We start from the raw sequence: 21,522 nt of genomic DNA on the forward strand, positions 1-21,522 counted from the left end.
TAATCTTACTTCATTGATATCTAACTTTGTTTAAAACATCTGACATTTATCCGTGTAGGTGTAATTGCATTAGTTTTTGCCTTTATTTTTTGTTCCATTTTTATTTATATATTTCTCTAATTTTAGATTTGGATAATATATAGAACAATTGGTGGAACCAACAGGCCTTTGAATGTTACAAGACTAAAATGTTTAATAATTTGGCAAACCTCTTTTATTTTTCATGTGCTGGAATAGATAATTTGTGCTTAAAGATTAATCCATGGCTTCCACTTTGTTTTTGCATGATGGAATGATATCAGAATCTCACACTCCATAGATTTTTCAAAATGTCTTAATGTGAAAAATATTCATTAGAATTCATGTGAGATCTGTATTCAATGATAAGTGAATTATGACAAGATCATGTTATGACGATTATTTATTTTGAAACATTTATCATAAACTTCATAATCATAGGATATTTTAGAAGGATATCAAAATATCTAGATAGAACAACACTATATTCATACTCATACAATACAGAAGGTTGATCACATAACCATTTATACGGAGACACTAGTGAGATATAATGGGTGCACTTTAGAGAAAGAGTTCAATGAATTTGTATGTCTAAATCTCTGAATGGTTTTATATCTACCTATAAACCAGATTAGTTCATGTCACAGTTGTGTAAGAGGACCAACTTGAGACACTAAAGAAATAGTTGGATAGATAATTGTGTTTTGACAGACCTACAAGTCTTCAATTACAATTTTCCATACATTCATAGGCATAGATGTAGCAATAATTCCATAAAGGAGATATTGTGATCAAGGTGTGATCATTTACCCTTTGAATAGATGATGCAATGAAGTCCTTGGCAAAGTGAAAAAGGCAACTTTAGAACCACGTGTGATGTCCTTTTGTGATATGAGTCTACCGCAAACATATGGAGGACTATATGTCCTTAGATACCGTGAAGGGTGTGTGATCAACCGAATAAATGCAACATATAGATACAAGCAGGGAAGACCTGAAGAGGCATTAACATACTCTTGAATTTAGTAATGGCAAAAATTGGTTGGAGTCTTTTAAAGAGTTTCACAATGCAAAGATAGATGGACATGCAGGAGTGCTCAGAACTTATCTACACACTCCACAACATTACTTTCGGGAGGGTATGAAAAAGATAATTAAATATTTGTCTCAGTTTTCCAAATTTGATAATGCCACAAATCATCAATACTCGCTCCCATAGGTTTGCTACAATCATATCCTATTCTTGAACAAATTGGAATATGTTTCCATTTATTTTATTGGAGGGTTACCAAAATATGAGGAATATTATTCTATCACAGTTAATAAAATATTATTGTTGTGTTGTAGTTAAATATTCATTCACAGCCCCCATTATTGTTGAAATTTTGATTAAAAAAAATAGTCAGGTTCCGCATAATTTATCATTCCATTGTTTCAGACAGAGTCAGCATCTACCAGAATTTCTTGGTGAGAACTTTGCAAACTTCAAGGAATGCCCCTTAAACTTAGTTCATCTTAACACCTTGAAGTTGATGAACAAATAAAGGGCATGAATAGAAGTTTACAGTGTTACTCATGTTGATTCATCTCTAAACATCCAAAGAAGTTGACAAATGGTTAGCTGGGCAGAATATAGTTATAATACTTCTTTTCACACGTCTACAAAGATGAATCCCGTCAAGGTCATTTAAGAATGAGACCCTCCCCCCATCATTCATTTTGGCTCTCTGCCATGCTTGATAGATTCTATAGACGGCTTACGCACAAAAGACAAAAAAAATGTTATCCTAATTACACAGCCAGCTTTCCAAAGCCCAAGAGTTGTAAAAAGAAAGCAGATCAACATCACCATGATATTGAGATCCAAGAGGATAATAAAAATGTTCTTGAAAAATGTCCTTATAGAATGAAGTCTTTAGCCAAAGGAATTTTTGAAAAATTAGGAACGAAGTATTTCAGCCCTTACGAAATCAAAAAAAAAATTTGGGCGTGTAACATATAAGCTGGACCTCCCGAAGGCTATTAATATTCAGATGATTTTGCAAATCTCAAACATATGTAATCATGTGGGTGATAATATTAATGTTTCACCTGTTCCTACTAACAATTCTGATCAATGGGAATGGCATGTATATGCTGAAGTAGAACTAAAAGTCAGTTTTCCACGAATAGGAGGCGGCTCCTCATTAGGTGGAAGTACCTACACAACTTTGAAGCTAGATGGGAAAGAAAAAGTGTCATCTCTCGTCAATTCCCAGCTTTCTAAATTGAGGATAATTTGGACTTGGAAGGAGGGAATGGTGACACGAGTCTACCACATGTTGGGTTCTATGGCCTTCACTTGGATGAAATGAAAGTGTGTCATATTACAAAGAACTAATAACAAAATCAAAATGAAATCTAGAAAATGATGATCAAAACACTAGTTCACATATCAGATCTATGATTTTGGGTTCCTCTAGTGAGATGTGTTAAGCTGCTCAAGTGTGAAGCCTCTAGATGTATCAATGCAATCCGTGGTTCGTGAAATCTTCTCCTAAACCTTAACGAGTCCTATTCATGCTTAATTGGCATCATTATGTAGTCGCAATCACAAGGGAAATGGAGAGAAGCCAAAGGTAGAAAGGACAAGAAGGGGAAGGGACCCAAACAATTCTAGCCCGAATAAGTTTCTTTTAGGGCATTCCCCTATTTATATTAATTGATTTTTTTTCATATAAACCCTTAGACTTTAATTATATCTTATGACGTCCAAAAGATGATTTGTGTATGTCCCTCTTCCCCTATCATCAATCTAGTTAACGACTCTAATGACCCAATAACCTGTAATTGGCCTTAAAAATTAATTACTTGTATCATCGCAGACATTCAATAATGACATATCAGTTTAACTTGATCAATTGGTTGAGTCGCTAGCCCGTGGGGTGTCAAGCTACGCCTCGTGTTCTAGAATAAAGAGAAGCATGTATATTGACTCATTTATAGAACTTGTATGACATCGTCTACCATGTATGTGTAGTCCCTCATCCGCTTGACACACCTCTTATACCTAAGAATCTAATGCATTCATAAATCATCGAAGAACTCTTATTTGACCAATGGCTTCATTGAATCATCTTCCTTGAGTTGTCTCCTCTTATACCTATCGAGGACAATCCCATTTTGATCCCTCAATCATCCCCATGAAATTCTTACTGAATTCAAACTAATTTTGTCTAGAATTCCATGATTAGGAACTTATAAGTCATAGTCAAAGTACAATTGTTTGTCCACAATACGTCTTTGGTGTATTAGGACTAAGGACCAAACTGATATAACAGTGATCTAAATCAAAATGATAGACAGTTTGGTATAATATGATTCATGAATTTGTATAGATCAATTCAATGAAATATTCTCCCTAAATAGCCCCCACTGTCTATCATTATTGTAACCACACTAATGGCTACAGAACCATCAAATTTTCATTATATAAGTGAGACTAGATAACGTTATTCTATTTGGATATTTTGATGTCCTTCTAGAGTATCCTTAAAATAAGAATATTCAAACACATGCTTAATGACTAGTGACTTTAATTATAAGCATGGCACGTGCACTCTTACAAATACATAGTATTAATGAACAAGACGTGGAATGTGTGATTGGCTTGCTAGTCACATATATTTTCATGACCACAAAAATATAAGAGGACTAAATATTGTTAGTTAATGTAAAGGATGTGTGATCAAATGAATAAAAGGAACCTATAGATAAAGGGGGGGAGGACATGAAGAGGCATCAACATATCCTTGAATTTAGTTTCCATGATAGTTGTCTTGAGAGCAGAATAATCCCAATCTAAAAAGAGGATTACTGATCTGGTAGCCCTAGTTTGATTATCATTACCTTCCGTTCTTGTTCTCTATATTGTTTTCCAATAATATATTCCTTCCCTTCATAATTGCACTGAACTCGACATTCTTGGAAGCATGAGAAGTTTGTGTTTCTACTATGTAGTACAATTTATTCTAGTGTCATTAGGGAGGCATATCATTTTGCATCCCCCCTTTTCACAGGAGTCATTTATTAGATCTTGAATAACAACAGTAGAAATGGAGTGAGATTGGATGAGGTACCTTTGTTACTGACCTTTGATTCCTTATTGCTTGAAATAAAGTTCTTTATGCAACAAATCTGACTTCATAGGTGGATTTTTTTCTCAGCTTGGTATTTTTTTATAAAACTTTGTGTTAAAATGTGAGGTTAGTGGAAGTATTGGAAAAATAATTTTGGTCATTATTATCCCAAAGTATCGGTCCTATCCAGAATGGCTGATTGAGTTTCACTTCTGACTACACATTAAATTATTCCAACATTATTGTCCAGATGAAGGACTATATGAGTATGGTAACTTAATCAAAGGTACTGTGAAAGAGTTGATGAACTACTTGGCACTTCAATGTTTCTGACATAAATTATTGATTAATAAAATTTTATCTGTCATTAATACATATATATATATGTCATTTATTATTAATTGATTAGGTTAACCAATAGATATTTATTGGACTTTTGTAGTTATTAACTAGACTACCCTACAACCCTAGAGGAATGCAACAAAAAGGTTTATTAAATGACCGAGGATATACTTGCAATAGTTTTTTTTATTACTTGAATTATAGAGAATATAAAGTTCCATTCAAAGAAAATCCCAACAAATTTATTTTTGGACGCCCCTCCTTTTCCTTCACTTTGATGGATATGATGTGGCCATCTAGCCAATCACACATTTATATCATGTTTAAGCTCATTTAAATAAAATATTTAATCATTTTAATTCTTGTGTGATGTTTGTAATGAAGTCCTTATATACATGCAGTGACTTAGCAGATTATGATGTGATCATAATACAGTGATCAATAATCTTTAAATATATATTATAAATATTTCTATATTAAAGATACTCGACATATACATTGAACTATCTGAAAATAAAGCAATATCTGATTCGACTTATGTAATGAGTAATCATGTGTCCATTATTATAGATACATTGAGGAGAAATAATAGGTTGTCTTCAAAGAAAGTTTTCCTTAAATTGATACATATAAATCCGTGAATGACATTATACCTAAATTTGAATCAAGTTGATCAGTGTTAGTTTTTTGTGGGTGTTCCTTCAACATGAGACACCAAAGACATGTTGTGGATGGAGGGCTATGTTTTTGGTGTGAATTATGAGTCCCTAATTACACAAGATGTAGACATATCTTAGCTTGGATATAGAAGAAATACATAAAGTTGATTGAGTGGTTCAGACGGGATCATCCACCCCCATTATAAGAGGAGATTGACTCGATGGCTAAGATGTATGAAATCCTTAGACATGGCAGATTTTAGAGAAGATGATCTGAAATAATCCCCGTTCCACATTAGTACTAGATAGAATAATCAATTAGGGCTTGATGGTTAATCATACCTAAGTCATTTGGGAGCATCGCATAGACAAAGGTTTATATATTTGATGTAATGGATGACAGTAAAGATTCCATGAGAGAGTTCACAAAGTGTAGCTTTAAACCCCAGGGCCCAGAAACTTGACCTATCGAATGGGTTTAATCAATTTTTAATTACCTAATATATATGTTGACATAGTTAATTAATAAATTTGGTCAATAGTGTTATTGGGCAATTAACTTTATTAACTAGACTTATATATTAGTGCAGAGGGTTAGTTACACAGCATATAAATTAAATTTTATGGATATACTTAAATAATAAGGACATTAATGATAAATTACATAATAAGTATAAATAGAAGGGGCATCCAATTTTTTATCCATTCAACCTAGATCTAAATGCCTCACCCCCCCTTACTTCTCAAAAAAGTTATCCCACAAGTGAGACTTGGTGTTGGGAAGATCTACAGGATATTTAATGAGAGTTGAAGATGTTTGAAGAGACGATACTACATCACATCAATCGCATGGATATGTATAAAGGTCAAATACATGAACAGCTTGAAGAGACTCTTCTGAGAAGCAAAAGGAGAGTGGATCAAGTTCCATAAAAAGCCTCTAGATCCTTCCTTCTTGGATTTAACCTGAATCTTAAATAAATCATAAGATTGTATTTCCTTTTCTAGTTATAACCAATTTAATTTAATTTTAATCTTATACCTGAATCAGTTTTGAATGAGAAATCAAGCCTTTAAAGAACCCAACACTCTCCATGATGCCTGCCCCTCCCAATGTGACTGTAACTATAAGAGCCATGTTAGTACTTGCCAAGTAGAATGAGGAGATCCAATGTGATGCGGATTGTACCAATACATCTAGAGAAGTATACATATGTGTGGCTCAAGATGACTCGTTTAAGAAACAAACTGGTAGTAGATTTGACTATGTGCAAGGTAATTAGATCATTAAAATTTTCAGTTTAACATTTAAATGTATGTTTGAATTCAATTTATTCTGATTTGTGAATTAGTTTATAATCATCGCTTATGTCTATAGTCAAACGCTAGATTTCACTAAGCAAAGTATGTGCCACTTGGTGATGACCGAGGGCCGACCATAACCCTCCTAGAAGGTTCTAGGTACCCATAGAACTTATTGTCAAAAAGAAATAAAAAAATGTATATCTTTTGGTCATTAAAGCTAAAATTTCAAATTTAGAATTATTGGATCATTGGGTAATGGACCACAACTCTTAAAAATATTGGCACAAATGGAGAAGCAACCAACTCAGCTTTCTTGGAGTTATTGCTAAAAATTTTCATCGTTATACTAGTCAAAATTGGGCAAATGCCAATTGGAAGCTCATTATATTTTTTTCCAAAATCTTCTAGCATGTTTATATTTTGCGCTTTTGAGTCTCATGTGCTAAGTGGTCAGTGCTCATCATCTGCAACTAAAGGGAATTGTTAGTATATTTTTATGAAATAAGTAGTTCTATCAATGTACTAAAATTTCTGATAAATAAAATCAGATACAAGTGTTAGTGGCACGTGCATGAGGGGCATGTTGTGCTTAAGACTAAAGTGTCAATGGGGATCACTTGGGAGCCTGGCCTAACCCATTTATCCGCTACTTTTTTAGCCCCTAAGTTTTGCCTAAACAAACTGGGTTATGTTATTAGCATGGCTCTTTGGGTTGGATTTTTGGATCAATCAGTGGCACCACGCTCATTCAATGTTACCTTTTATTTTTAATTTAATTTAATTTTTTAGAATTTAAATAATCAATCTCAAAGTTATATGAAATCAATTAAAAAAATAAAATATGTGAATAAATTCTAAAAGAGAAAGTAAGTATATTTTCATGCATTCTTTAGAAAATTCAAATACAATATGATGATAGTTTATTTAAAAAGGTTATACAAAAAATAACATAAATTTTATAACTATATGATAAACATAAGTCACATTGTATTAACCATTTAATACTTTTTTTGTCCCGCCAATCTGGTGGTTGAATGTTGACCTTCTTATTGATGATGCCCTATCTAATCTCATTGAGTCTCCAAATATACAATTAAACTAAAGCATATACTCTCAGATGTCCTCATTTGTATTTTTTCCCATGTACATCAGGAAAATCTTATGCATCGTGTATATTTCACTTTAAAGATTTGTAAATATCTCCAAAAACTTTTATGAAATTGAATCAATAAAACACCTTGAGTTTCACCTTCAAATTTGTAGAATATTTTAATAGGGTCTAGATTTTTTCCTTAATTTTCATATCATAATTTTTTATGTTTGATGCTTTTGCAATAAAAATTGGGAGTTTTTTTCAAAATTTACAAATTCACGTATATTAACTTTTTCACGAAATTATAATGTTAAATCCAATTTAATATATTAAAACTCCCAATTGTACACAAACTTCATGCCTTAAAAAATATTCCAATAATTTTAGGTTAAAAATATTGACCTCCTTTCAGTAGTCAATCACATCCATAAAAATTATGATACTTGTAACTTCATTCAAATACATAATCATTTCTTTCGTCCATCAAAAGCATGGTTTATGGGATTTTTCTCATTGTTGACCATGAGTAGACCTGGCATATTTCACTGTTCAAAGTTTGACAAATCCATTTAGGACTTAGAAAATGCATCAAAACTTAGAATAATATTCATAATGTCACTATAGGTATTTTAAGTGAATGGTCTGGATTTTTTCTTCAGAGGAATTATAAATGTAAGGCACCCAGTTGACCTTGAATTTCAGAATTTAACTTCAATTGATTAAGCTCTATTTAATTTAGGCATGCATATCCTGAAAAGAAAATCATTATTAATTAGGAAGACCCACAAAAGACATACTTGAGCTTAACTATAGTTTAGTATAACATCAAAACACTTGCTCCGAGGTCGTAAAGAACTAAGTAAATTTATTAAAGAGACAAAATTTATATTTCCACACTATATGTGAATTCTAAAAAGTCTGTCAAGACCAAACCTTCATTCTAGATTTTTTGTGTGACATTTTTCAATGATAATTTGAAAATAAAGATTTAGTTTGTAATTTTTTGAACAATAATATGATAACGTGGAGTGATAGAATTAATATATAAGTGAATTTTCTAGCTATCATATTCAGAGTACATTCCATGAAACCAGATTTATAGAAGTTGAAAAGCAAAATTATAAGCTCTCATGTGTCAGTATACTTCATTAGGGATGTTCCGTAGTCTCCAAACAATGGGGAATCTCCTTTGGGGCCCCTTATCAGGGTTATAGTTATTTTAGTTGATTTTGTGGGGAAGGATATTAACACGAGATTCTAGGTTGGCATAAGATGTTGAATAAAAGGAATGCTCCCCAAAGTGATTGACTCAAATGCAACAAATAATATCAATTCAACTAATTTGAGGTTTGCTAAGCTTTGTGTGGATGACTATTTGGCTAGGGTTTAAAGCCAACGATAATGATGAAGAGATTCATTATCAACATCATCATTTTTATCCATTCTTCAAAAAAAAAAATCATTATTGTCATCCATTGATAGATGAAAAATCATCATCATTATCTAAGCCCAATCATGTGTGATGATGAGAATCATGACAGTTACAGATGCTGATTAAAATGAAAAGTGATACATGAATATTACAAGTGTGCAATTATGACTCATCATTATCAACATCATTAGGTATCCTTGAGGTTTCGTTTTCATCATCATCCATCAACTGATAATGAAACATCATGATTCATCCAAGCCCAAATACGGATGACAGTGATGATGAACTCATCCTTCTGATGACCCTACTGGTTCATCACAAAACTGGGACAAATACCAACTTTAATGCCTCCTTATGAAGTTGATTTCTTGGAGTGGATATTTCAATTTGGAATACTTGACCCACTTTCAGTCATACAGGAATCTAAAATCCACCATCACCCATCATTTCCATCACCAGTCATCCATTGTCCATTATCACGAGCAGATGACTAGACATAGACATTTCTGTCATCAGTCATCTATCATCTTGGGTCATCTTCATCTTATGTAGATGGACGGTTTTTGAAGTACACTTTCCTAGACACCGTAGAAAAAAGATGGACTACACGGTTTCTCAAAACCTATTCACATGCAAAAAATTGCCAAGGAAAACAATCAATCAAAATTTTAGGACAATAGAATATTACAGAAGAACCCAAAATGATAGATACAGAGAGAGGAAGAGAGATTTAGAGAGAGAGAGAGTAAACAGTAAGAGATAGATCCCTGAATATTAACTTAAAATTTACTAGAAGAAAAATGATACGCAAACGTGTATTTTAAATATAAAAAGCTTTGATTGCTTCAGTTATAACTTGTAACGCCCACAAGCAAGAAAAAGGGATAGAAGGAATTTTTAAAAAGCTTTGATTGCTTCCGTTATAACACATAAAGTCCACCAGAAAGTAAAGAGGGACAGAGAGATTTAAGACATTTTAAAAAAGATTTGATTGCTTCAGTTATAACTTATAAAGTCCACAGGCAAGTAAATAGGGAGAGAGGGATAAAGGAAATTTTCAAAAAACTTTGATTGCTTCAGTTACACCTTATAAAGTCCACAATCAAGAGAAAAAGGAGAGAGAGATGGGAGAAATTTTAAAAAAGCTTTAATTGCTTCAGTTGTAACTTATAAAAACCACAAACAAGTAAAGAGGGAGAGAGAGATTTTAAAAAAGCTTTGATTGCTTCAGCTATAACTTATAAAGTCCACAAGCAAGTGAACAGGGAGAGAGAGAGAGAAGACATTTTAAAAAATCTTTGATTGCTTCAGTTTTGACTTATAAAGTCCACAAGCAAGTAAAGAAAGAGAGAGAGATGGGAGAAATTTTTAAAAAGCTTGGATTCTTCAGTTGTAACTTATGCAGTCCACAAGCAAGTAAAGAGGGAGAGAGATATAGAAGCATTTAAAAAAAACTTTGATTGCTTCATTTATAACTTATAAAGTCCACAAAGAAGTAGAGAGAGAGAGATAGAGAGAGAGAGAGGAGACAGCAAACAGTAAGAGGTACATGCCTAAAATAATAGACTAAAAGGAACAATCCATCAAAACAAATTCACATGCAAAAAATAACCAAATAAAAAAAATCAATCAAAATTCTAAGACAGTAGAACATTACAAAAGAACCCAGAAAAATCTTTATTTAGAAAAAACCCATCTTCTTCTGCTTTCAAAAATCTCTTCTTTAGTAGAACTCTGTCTTCTAATCCTTCTGCAATTTCAATCCTCTGGTTGAGAAGCGCTCTCCACTCTCATCTCTCCCCGCCCATCTTCTCCCTCAATCGACGAATTGTTCTTCGAAATCCTTCCAAAAGTTCGTCTCTGGCAATCTTCTTTGGTGTTTTTCTTGGATTTTAATGGCTTCTGCGCACTGTCTATCATCACATTACGGTTTTCCGGGGCCGAACGGAAAAGGGTATCTTTCTCGTCTGAATCAGGGAAAGACTCAATCATTTAGAGTTTGGGCATGCGAGAAAACTGCCCCTGCAAGAAAGCAGATCGAGGTTCGCTGAAAATTCCAATTTTCTTTGCATTTCTAGAATAATAATTCGAATATGCGGGATTTTTCTGCATTATTTTGAGGATTTATGACTCTTCCGTTTCATTAGATGGAGTTTTAGTGAGTTAGGTTCGTAGGAGCAGCGAAGTGGTGGTAAAAAAACTTGGGGCTTGCCTTCTTTGTGTATTTTTTTGTTAGTTTGGTTGTTCGAGTGTGAAATTTCTTAGTGTCTTGTGCTAATATTGATGAATTTCTTAGTGTAGATCGTGTATGATCCGGATGATAAGAGGAACAGGTGGGTGGATGAGGCCGGGAAGAACAGTGGTCTTTCGAGGATGACGCTTTTCTCTCCGTGCAAGGTACGATCCTTCATCTCATTTTTGGATTTCTGATTTTTTTAATCTCATTATTATTATCTTTTCTACAGATAAATGTTTTCTTGCGGATAACTGGCAAAAGAGAAGATGGGTACCACGATTTAGCCTCTTTATTTCATGTAAGTTCTCTCATAAATTAGAGAGAAAATCCATCTAATGTTTTAATGTTCTATCTGATGAGTGGACTTCTCTCAGGTGATCAGTCTGGGAGATACCCTGAAATTTTCTCTGTCACCCACCAAGAGAAAAGATCACCTGTCGACCAATGCGCCTGGAGTCCCCATTGACGATAGAAATTTGGTAGAGTGATCATCGATTTAATTATTTAATTAAAAATAATCATCGATTTAATTATCACCCATTCTCATTCGATCACCAAGTTTGAATTTTTTTCAGATTATCAAAGCCCTGAATCTCTACAGAAAGAAGACGGGCAGCGATAATTTCTTCTGGGTATCCTCAAAAACTGATCATAGTTTTTTTTTTTTTTTGAATTAAAAAAACTGATCATAGTTCTTATTGTGGCTGTGATCATAGATTCATCTGGACAAGAAGGTGCCCACCGGTGCCGGCCTCGGCGGTGGCAGCAGCAATGCTGCCACGGCTCTGTGGGCAGCAAACCAGTTCAGTGGATCCCCCGCAAGCGAGCACGAGCTGCAAGAATGGTCAGCGGAGATCGGCTCAGACATACCCTTCTTCTTCTCTCATGGTGCTGCCTACTGCACTGGCCGAGGTGAAGTACGTGATTCTCCTTGAATATTTCCTGATTAATTTATTATTATAATTGACATTTGATAGAGTCTGATAGGGTCTCTGATACGAACCTTGATCTGGGTTCGGATCGGAAGGGAAAAGGATGAGGCGAGGCTGGAGATTCCCGGGGTAGAAGGGTGAAACGGGAAGGGTAGGAGAGGAGGCCGAGCAGAGGGGGTAGGGACCGGCCGGGGACGAGCCGCCTTGAGACGCTGTGAAGTGGAGACGATCGCGAGGACGGGGGCCGTAGGAGGGGAGAGGGAGACCAGACCTAGACGAGGAGAGGGGCAGGACAAGAACACCTTTCTTCTAACTTCTTCTTCTTTCTTCGCTGTCCTCCTAAAGGGAGGGCATCCCTACTTAAAGGAAATACATAATTTCAAATGACTGAAATGCCCCTGTGGGCTAAATGACGAAACTACCCCTAGGAGGGTTTAGGATCCTATCATTACTCCCCCCTTCAAAAAAACCAGCTTGTCCTCAAGCTGGTGTGTCGTCAGCTAGAGTGGCTGGTGTCAGGGCGGCAGCAGCGTAGGCGAGCATGGTCGGCGCGATGACACGGAGGTGATGGGCATCGGTTGCTGGTGGGGACTGCGGCGCCGGTGGTGGAGCAACTTGGAGGTGGGGAGAGAGAGGAGAACGGGAATGGTCAGGGGAAGGCCGAGCTGAGGGGGTAGGGATCAGCCGGGATGAGCCGCCTGAAGATGTGGTGAGGTAGAAACGATCTCGAGAACGGGGATCGTAGAGGGGAGAGGGGAGGCCAGACCTGGACTCGGAGAGGGGGAGACAAGGCACTACTTCATTCTTCTTCTTCTTTCTTGGCTGCCCTCCTAAAGGGAGGGCATCCCTATTTAAAGGGAAATACATAACAGCAAATGTCTAAAATGCCCATGTGGGCTAAATGACGAAATTACCCCTAGATAGGATTAGGATCCTATCAGTCTCCAATCTCTGTCAAGACTTTTACCACTCCCTTAAGAAGTTGAAATGAACATGAGACTTATTATTGACTTGGAGTCTGATGGCATTCCCCAACCCTTATCAGGGGTATTTCCGACGTTTATCCATTGAGTAATTTCCCTTTAAATCCGTGTAGCTCTCCCATAGAGGGCAGTCAAGTTTTTTTTGAAGAAAAAGATGGAAATCGGTGGTCAACCCGAAATTAATGATTTATATGATCTTGACAACTACATGACTGACGAGTCTGGACCCTTTTCTGTCCTTCACTTCCTACTAAACCAGTAGGATATACAGTGAAGAAATAAATAATTGGATTCCTCAACCTTCATTAGGGCACATTACATCGTATTTATAGGAAGGAGGAGAGAGAATGCATAATGGGCCCATTATCATGGGTCATTACAAGGAGATATTAGAAATATGAGAAGAAGCCCATTCAACGTTCAGTTCTCCACATCATGTGGTACCGAGTCCAGTGACACGTCCCTTCCCTTCAACACTACCTCATTGTGGTGCAGCCATAACACAGAGGACTGCAAGGAGCCTTCCCCACCCCGAGCATTTTCTGCATGCCCATAGGACAGTCAAGTTGAACCAATCATAGGATATTGTTGACATTTAAATAGCATAAGTGTCATTTATATGATCCCTAATACACTAATTTCCCCTCAAGGGTAGTTCTGTCCTTTCCCTTGCGCATATTTCCCTTTAAATAGGGTGCCCTCTGATAGAATCCCTTGGTGGATCTCACGAATTCCCGAATCAAGGATCTCAAGAGAATATAATAGCAATCAAGAAAATCCCAGATCTGAGTTGTGCAGAGGGAAAACTCAGAATGTAGAAGAAAAGTGTCATGGAGAAGAGAGTAAGGATAGAGCAGGAACAACTCTAGAAAAGATAGAGGTGGATCAAGGCCGGATCGGCCCCTCTCCTCTGGCGTAGAGAATCTCCCACCAGCCCGCGCCCTAGCGACCGAGAAAAACCAACTCCATGCCCTTCCCCCTTTTCCCTCTTTATTTATAGCCTCCCCTCCTGCCAGTTATTCTAACTTTCGCACGTGCTTCTAGCGACCGGTACGTGCGACTCTTCGTCTTCCTGTGGTAAGTCTTCGGAAGATGCTTATCTGCGTGTGACGCCTCGTCTTCTTTGAGAAGTCTTCGGAAGGTGCTTATCACCCTCCCTTTAGGAAGGCAGCCAGAGAAGTATTTGCTATTGGAAGTACCCGTCCCTTTCTCTCCTCTGTGTCTGAGCTTCATCACTTCCCCGATGATCCCTGTCTCTTGTGATCGTTCTCTTCTTCACCGCATCTTCAGGTAGCTCATCCTCTGCCGACTCCTAGCCGTCTATGCAGCCTCTCCCCGACCATTCGTGTTCTCCTCTTCATCCCTGGAACTCTCTTTATCATCAAATTACATCGGAGATGATACGTCCGAGTGGGATCCTATCAGTTTTTGTATAATATTTTTTTGGAATTTGATTCTCTATCCATTGCCTCTAAGGCTGTCCAGGGTTCACCATCAACAATTAGGATGGTGAGTAGATGATGGTGATGAAAAATAGTCATCACCATCTTCATCTTCGTCATCCGGTTTCCAAGAAACATCATTGTAATTGTCAAGTCGGTTTCCGATAAGCATAAAACATTTATTCACGCAGTAATCTTCATCATAATCATCCCATTTCTAAGAGTCGACACCATCATCATCATCTGGCCAAGCAACACATGGCTGACGGTGGTGATGATAAAATTTAGGGATGATGATGACGATGACGATGACTATGGCAAATTCCTTATAGTTCGCCAAGTTGAGGATTATCAGAAAAATTGTTTGAAACTTATGGTTTTGTTTATATATATTTTGCATTTCAAGGGTTTTTAGAAATCAGATTTATCAGGTGGTGGTGGATAATTTCTTACTCTTCGTGATTTGGTAAAACATATGATAGGATCAAAGTTTCCCATCGTTTGAATCTAAACTGTTTCCACTGACTTTTGCCATTCAGGGATAATTTTATTACTGTTGACCAAGGAATCTGACTTAGTTTAATTCTTTCCACCTTTTTCTTCAGGGAAAATATTCTCTGCCTTTTTCTTGTCATTGATGACGAGAAAGGGAAAACATGTGTTTTCTCTGGAATTTTTATTTATTTTGGAACTGATGATTCTTGGTCTGTTGATTCAGATTGTCAGGGATATTCCATCTCCATTTACATCAGACCTGCCGATGGTGCTGATAAAGCCAAAAGAGGCGTGTCCCACTGCTGATGTGTACAAGGTTGAAAATCTAAACTATACTCTAATTTACCAAACTTGATAATTTTATTTCCTTTTTCCTGATCTATGGCCCCACAGAGGCTCAAGTTGGATCAGACCAGCAAAGTTGACCCGTCTTCTCTTCTGGACAAGATCTCTGTCGATGGTGTCTCCCAAGATATTTGTGTCAATGATCTAGGTGGGTACCCATTTATGTATTTATCTTAAATATAGTTCGTCATCTCCCATATTTTTTACCATGACATTCTTGAGTATTGCCATTTTCCTTCCTTAGATCTAGTTAGCCAAGACATCTTCTTGGTTTTAGGGTTCAGCATCAATGAGGATGATGATGGACAATGATATTTCTGAAGTGTTGCTGGAGACATTTTTTTCTTTGTTTTACATTTTTATCCTAAAGCCTATGTAATTTTCTATGCCCTTTTTTATTTTTTACCATTGCACCTGGTAACTAATAAACATGGATCTGATGACCCTATAAAAATGAAGGCTTTCACCTGTTGAATAGATTCCGCAATTATTTTGTGTTCTCTCCCTCTCTCAGCTTCTCTCGGTGTTACCTAAGATCTGAGTTCCCTCCTTAGTTTGATGCTCTACAAAACTCTTCATCCCTTCATGAAGAATCACCATCATAAATGTAATCAGTTTCCAAGAGCCATCATCCATTGGTTTCTGATCTAAGATATGGTAATTAAAAGTGTCGTCATAGTCATCCAGTTTCCAAATGCTGTGATCATCATTGCAAATTTAGTCACCTTCATAACGATGCACGGCTAGGATGACGCATTCCTCGTCAACAAACGGATAACGCGGACAATTTACAACCATAATGATGACAAATCACCATCATCATCATCGTAATCCAGTATCGAAGAGCCATCATCCATAAATTCCTCCCTGATTTGTCCGTTTTTCGCGTTGCCCACGATGCCTGAGTCAGTAATCTACGTGGGTACTGATTTCCTCGTTTCACTTAAATCTAGAAGAGCATCTCAATCGTCTCATTTAGATGGTCATTTTAATTTTCTTGTTTCTCATTGACATAATTTTTCTCCCTGTTTTTTTCGTTAATGTGCATTGATGTTCATGTAGATTTAGGTTCTCACCTTAATCAGTGTGAACCTGTGCACATAATTTTCCATAATATTCTTTTTTATGCGTGTTTCTAATCTAGGCAGATGCCCATTTGTTTATTCTTAGCAAATTTAAGTGGTCTCATACTTTTTCTTGTCTATCTGGAAATACTACCACAAATCATCTCCTACTTTTCTTACATTTATATGAGACCATGATTTTGATCGTAGCCCACTTATTTCCTTACATATTTATCTAAATCTAGATGCTCATTTTCAACCTTATCCTTTGTGTAAATACTACCATAAGTCATCACCATAATTCTCCCCGTTTTTTTTTACATATAGAGTTGACAATGATCTTGGTGGGAGCCCCGTTTATTTCTTTACATTTTTTATAACTCTAGATCTTCTTTTTCAACCTTATCTTTTATGCGAAAATATTACCATATGTCATTGCCGTAACCTTGGTGGGAACCCCTTTATTTCTTTACGTATTACCAAATGGGCTACCTTTGTGGGAGCCCATTTATTTCTTTACATGTTTTTTCTCCCTGTTTTCTTACATTTATTGTTGACAATGATCTTGACGGGAGCTCATTCATTTTTTATTTATTTATCTAAGTCAAGCTTATCATTTTCAACGTTATCCTTCAACACTATCAACTTATTATTATTCTTGGATTGTATGCGATTCGATTTGGGTCGACATTGCCATTTATATTTTGATCTTATTTTAACAAAATGAATGCAAATGTCATTTTCAAACCTGCAGAGGCCCCGGCTTTCGAGGTTCTGCCCTCGCTGAAGCGGCTCAAGAAGCGGATTCTCGCGGCCGGCCGGGGTCAGTACGATGCCGTCTTCATGTCGGGCAGGTTAGTCAACTCTTTGAATCCTTATCTTTAAAAAGTCAACGCATTGACTCCTCGGTCCCACTTTTGGTCAACCCCAGTGGCAGCACCCTGGTGGGTATCGGCGCTCCGGACCCGCCTCAGTTCATCTATGATGATGAGGATTACCAGGATGTCTTCATCTCAGGTATGATCATGATGATGATCATCATCTTTACCATTTAACCACCATGTCTTCATCATTATGATTCTCAATGATCATTCCGGCGCTTCCGCAGAGGCCCGGTTCTGCACGAGGGAGGCGGGGAGCTGGTATTCCCAATCTGTACCAGCCGCAGCCACAGCCTTATAATCACCATCATCATCATCAGTATTATGGTGATATCATCCCATCATTAAATCCTCACTTGGTTCTTCATCATTATGATTGGAAATCATCATGATGGTGTTTGCACAGAGGCCCGGATCAGCACAAGGACAGAAAGGATGCTGGTATTCCACATACATACCAGCTTCAAGCCACAGCCTCATAATCATCATCATTGTCATCATCATCATCGTAGTCGTCGTTGTCATCACCATCATCATAATCATTGTCACCACCATCATCGTCGATGTCATCATCATCAGCATCTTCATAATCATCATCGTTGTTGTCATCATCATCATTATTATGGTGCTGGTATTTCATGATTTGGGGTGTGCTTCCTTGGATGTGAGAAGGATGATGGTTCATTTCATCTAAGGGGAGGACATGGCCAGCTTCCTGGAAAGGCTGAACATGTCTCTCCCTGCAAATGCATTGGTCCACTCCCTCACCCCCTCACTCAAGTCAACAGGGAACGCTCCGCCATGTTGGTCGGCCACCGCCGACGTTGCCGCCGCCGAAAGACGAAAGCCCGCGGGCCCCAGCAATGGACCCCGCCCAATGGCCGACATCGGCCGCCACGGAGTGGCGGCCGAGTCGGTACTCCAATCCACGTAGTTGTAGTCAGACGCCATGCTCGCCCATCTGCCACCCCAACTGTTCGTCGCAGGCCGGAAGAGGCCCAACGACGACGGCATGACGAGCGGCGGCGACAAAGGAGACACCACCTTTGTCATCTCGGCGCTGACTGAGACATTAGCCGGCCACGGAGGCGTACACTGCCGCCGGTCTAGGATAACCAAATCATCCCTTCCCTTTGCCTCCGACACAGGCAGCTTCAGTGTCTGCGGAAGCACGGGCTTGTTTCTTGAGCTGACCGAGGCTGGTACAACTCTCGCGGCTTGTTCTTGTCGTCTCTGCTGTTGTGGCTGCTGCGGCTGTACGGGGACGCGTGGTTTAGGAGGCGGGGATCGGATCAAGCCGAGGCGGGCATCGTCCCCCGGCGGCGGCAGTGGCAGCTCGTGCTTGGAAGCCCTCAAAGTCTCCGCGGCCTTTTCCACGTCTCCTTCGCTGGCCACGACAGCCTTGTGGAGATCCTGCTTGGAGCATCTGAGCTCCGCCTCGATCTTCGTCATCTTGGCAAGCTCGTCGTTGATGTTGATCCTCAGCTGATCGTCGGCGGCCGGCTTTTCGACGGCGTCTCCCGTGTCCAACATCCACGCCACCGCCTCCTCACAGCTGCCTTTCGTGGCTAGCAGGGCCGTGGTGGCGTGTCCGTGGGGGAAACCCATGGAGACGAGCTGCTGGGCGAGCAATTCGAGCTTCCTAGACATGAGGAAGGCGGCACAGCGGAGTGAGAGCTCCTCGGCACGGCGTCGTCGCTGGCGTTGATGCTTTCTCTCGTTCTTCTGCCTCGTCTTGTCCCTCTTGTCTACGTCCCCGGCGCCCGGGACTGGTAGAGACTCCTTCGAGTCCTCCTGAGACTCGCCAGAGCAGCTCTCGGTGGAGATAGAGTCGAATTCCTCGCCTCTGTCTGCGGCAGCTTGCGAGCGAATACTGCTCCGAGACGACGAGGACGACGGGGCGAGATCCAAGCTGTGGAATTTTCCTGAGATGGGGTTGTAGGCACTGCCGGGGACGCTGGGCACAGTACAGATTCCCACAGCTGAGAGCTTCAGAGGAGACTTGTCCTTGGACAGCTTAGTGAGAGACTTGTCCTTCGGTTTGGATCTGATTTCCATGGACATTGTTTTGAGGCCGACAATACTGCAGTGTGAAATGGGACATATCATGTGAAAAACCCAACGTAAATTTAATCATGAAATGTTAAAAACATTGTTAGATGGCGAGTGGTTAGAGACTTGATCATTTGTCCTAGGCTTGAAACTCGGTTCAACTCGTGATTGATAATGTTATGCGGCATAGGAAGGATGCAAGTAGAACTTAATGACTTTTTTTGAAATGTTTTCTAGGAATTTAATTGAGAACTGAATCTATGGCGTAGGAAAATGGGGAAAGAACAGGCCGGAGCTCATGAATTCTTAACTTCAAACGGTATTTTCACACGAAAATCCAGGATCCGAATTGATAACTTAAAAAAAGAAAGACAAAAGACGATGTCAGTTTTAATGAATCTTTTCTTACTCGAAGAGAATAAGATCACCGTCTTCATGGTAGTTTTCATGCACAACTCTAGGAGTTGGTGAAATCCTAAGATTCCAAACGACTAAAGTCCTCTGATTTCTACCGTAAAGATTAAAACAAAGGTCGTTCTAAAAAGGTAAGACAGTGCGATTGCACAGATCATACTACGGATGAGATAAAATGAACGCGAAAGTGCAGCTTGAGGCACAGATAACTAGAAGAATGCGAATTACTGTCATTGCTGCCTAGTAATCGAGTACTATTCTGTCAAAACAACCGGTCACGAAAAGGATGCATTGTAAAGTGTAAAGCAACACAGCAAAGTAATCGATCTCCAGGCCGAGCAACAGATCCAAAAACACCAATCTTCGACGATATCAGATCGGAGATCGGCCGCCAACAAATTGCCAGCCAGGCGATTGAACAAAGGTTTAAAATGTCTAAATAATCAATTCTTCTCGAAAAGGCCTCCGCAAACTTTTAATCAATCAACACCGAGAAAAAAACCTAAGATTGACGCGAAGAACAAGTGAAAAAACAAAATACCACCAAACATGAATCTTTCAAAAAAAACCACCAAACATGAATCTTTCAAAAAAAAACCACCAAACATGAATCAAAAAAGCCGAAAGAACAATTGTTACATACCTGATTCGAATCGAGGACAAGCCGAGACGCTCCAAAATCGAGATTGAACTTTGATTATCAACAGATCGAGCAGATTCTTAACAGCGCTGACGAAATCTACAGACTTGGGGAAGAAGAAGAACAACGGCGAGATTTCTTTTCCGCCTAATCTCTCTCTATTTATACCTCCTCTTTCTCATTCTAGCGCGCGGGCGCCATCTCGCGAACAACCCCATTTAAATGATGACGTGGCACACTTGGAGTCCGATTCGCTGCCATGTGGGCCTCACTGAAACGCACCTGCTCCGTGCGTACTGACACGTACATAGAATTTTGGGGCTGGCTCAGTAAATCCTAATATTTTAAAATTTCACCAATTATTTAAATGGCTCATGAAATTCATTTTTCATGATTTTAATTAGATAGAGCTGACCTGATTCATGATTGGCTGGGGTTAAGCGGGGACGTTGCAATAGTCTCGAGTTGGGTTGGCTGCGAAACGGGCCCCACTGAGACGCAGCTGCTTTGTGCGTAGCAATACTTAGAGAGAGTTTTTGGGATCTAGTGGCTGGCTTCAGAAACCCAAAATATTTAAATTTTAACCAAATATGATGGTTTCATGGGAATTTTTTATTTTTCAAAATTTTATTGAGATGGAGCTGACCCAGTTCAATAATTGGCTGAGGTTAAATAGGGATGTGGTGAAGTTCTCGAGTTGGGTAGGCTGCAAAGCAGCTTCGCTAAGATACTTATACTTATATACTTTACGGAGTTTTCAGGATTTATTGGCTGGCTTCAAAAACCCAAAAATATTTGAAGTTTCACCAAATATGATGGTTTAATCAGAAAATTTAAATTTTCAAGATTTTATTGAGATGGAGCTGACCCAGTTCAATAGCTGACTAGGGTTAATAGGGATGTGGCGAAAGTCTCGAGGTAGGTTGGCTGTGAAGCAGCCCCGCTAAGATGCAGCTGCTTTGTGTGTAGTGATATACTTATACTGGCTGGCTTCAGAAACCCAAAAATATAATTTTCACCGAATATGATGGTTTAATCAGAAATTTTAATTTTTCAAGATTTTATTGT

At 38.4% G+C, this 21,522-nt stretch overlaps 2 protein-coding genes across 2 annotated transcripts; one reads left to right on the forward strand and one right to left on the reverse strand.

Annotated features, from left to right (window-relative positions):
• Positions 1-10,706: 10,706 nt before the first annotated feature.
• Positions 10,707-17,990, forward strand: CDPMEK (4-(cytidine 5'-phospho)-2-C-methyl-D-erithritol kinase). Its single transcript, XM_078588842.1, has 11 exons — positions 10,707-11,012; positions 11,272-11,367; positions 11,436-11,504; positions 11,581-11,685; positions 11,782-11,838; positions 11,923-12,123; positions 15,282-15,374; positions 15,452-15,551; positions 17,222-17,321; positions 17,399-17,484; positions 17,576-17,990. The coding sequence occupies exons 1-11, from the start codon at positions 10,866-10,868 to the stop codon at positions 17,647-17,649; spliced, it is 1,128 nt and encodes a 375-aa protein (XP_078444968.1). The 5' UTR covers positions 10,707-10,865; the 3' UTR covers positions 17,650-17,990.
• Positions 17,991-18,011: 21 nt separating this feature from the next.
• Positions 18,012-20,616, reverse strand: LOC144714145 (Ubiquitin-associated/translation elongation factor EF1B protein). Its single transcript, XM_078588841.1, has 2 exons — positions 20,458-20,616; positions 18,012-19,431 (listed from the first exon to the last, which is right to left on the reverse strand). Exon 2 carries the CDS (start codon positions 19,410-19,412, stop codon positions 18,039-18,041), a length of 1,374 nt encoding a protein of 457 aa, XP_078444967.1. The 5' UTR covers positions 19,413-19,431; positions 20,458-20,616; the 3' UTR covers positions 18,012-18,038.
• Between the last annotated feature and the right edge of the window lie 906 nt (positions 20,617-21,522).

The sequence above is a fragment of the Wolffia australiana genome, chromosome 17 (genome assembly GCF_029677425.1).
Source record: "Wolffia australiana isolate 7733 chromosome 17, ASM2967742v1".
NCBI classification, from domain to species: Eukaryota; Viridiplantae; Streptophyta; class Magnoliopsida; order Alismatales; family Araceae; genus Wolffia; species Wolffia australiana.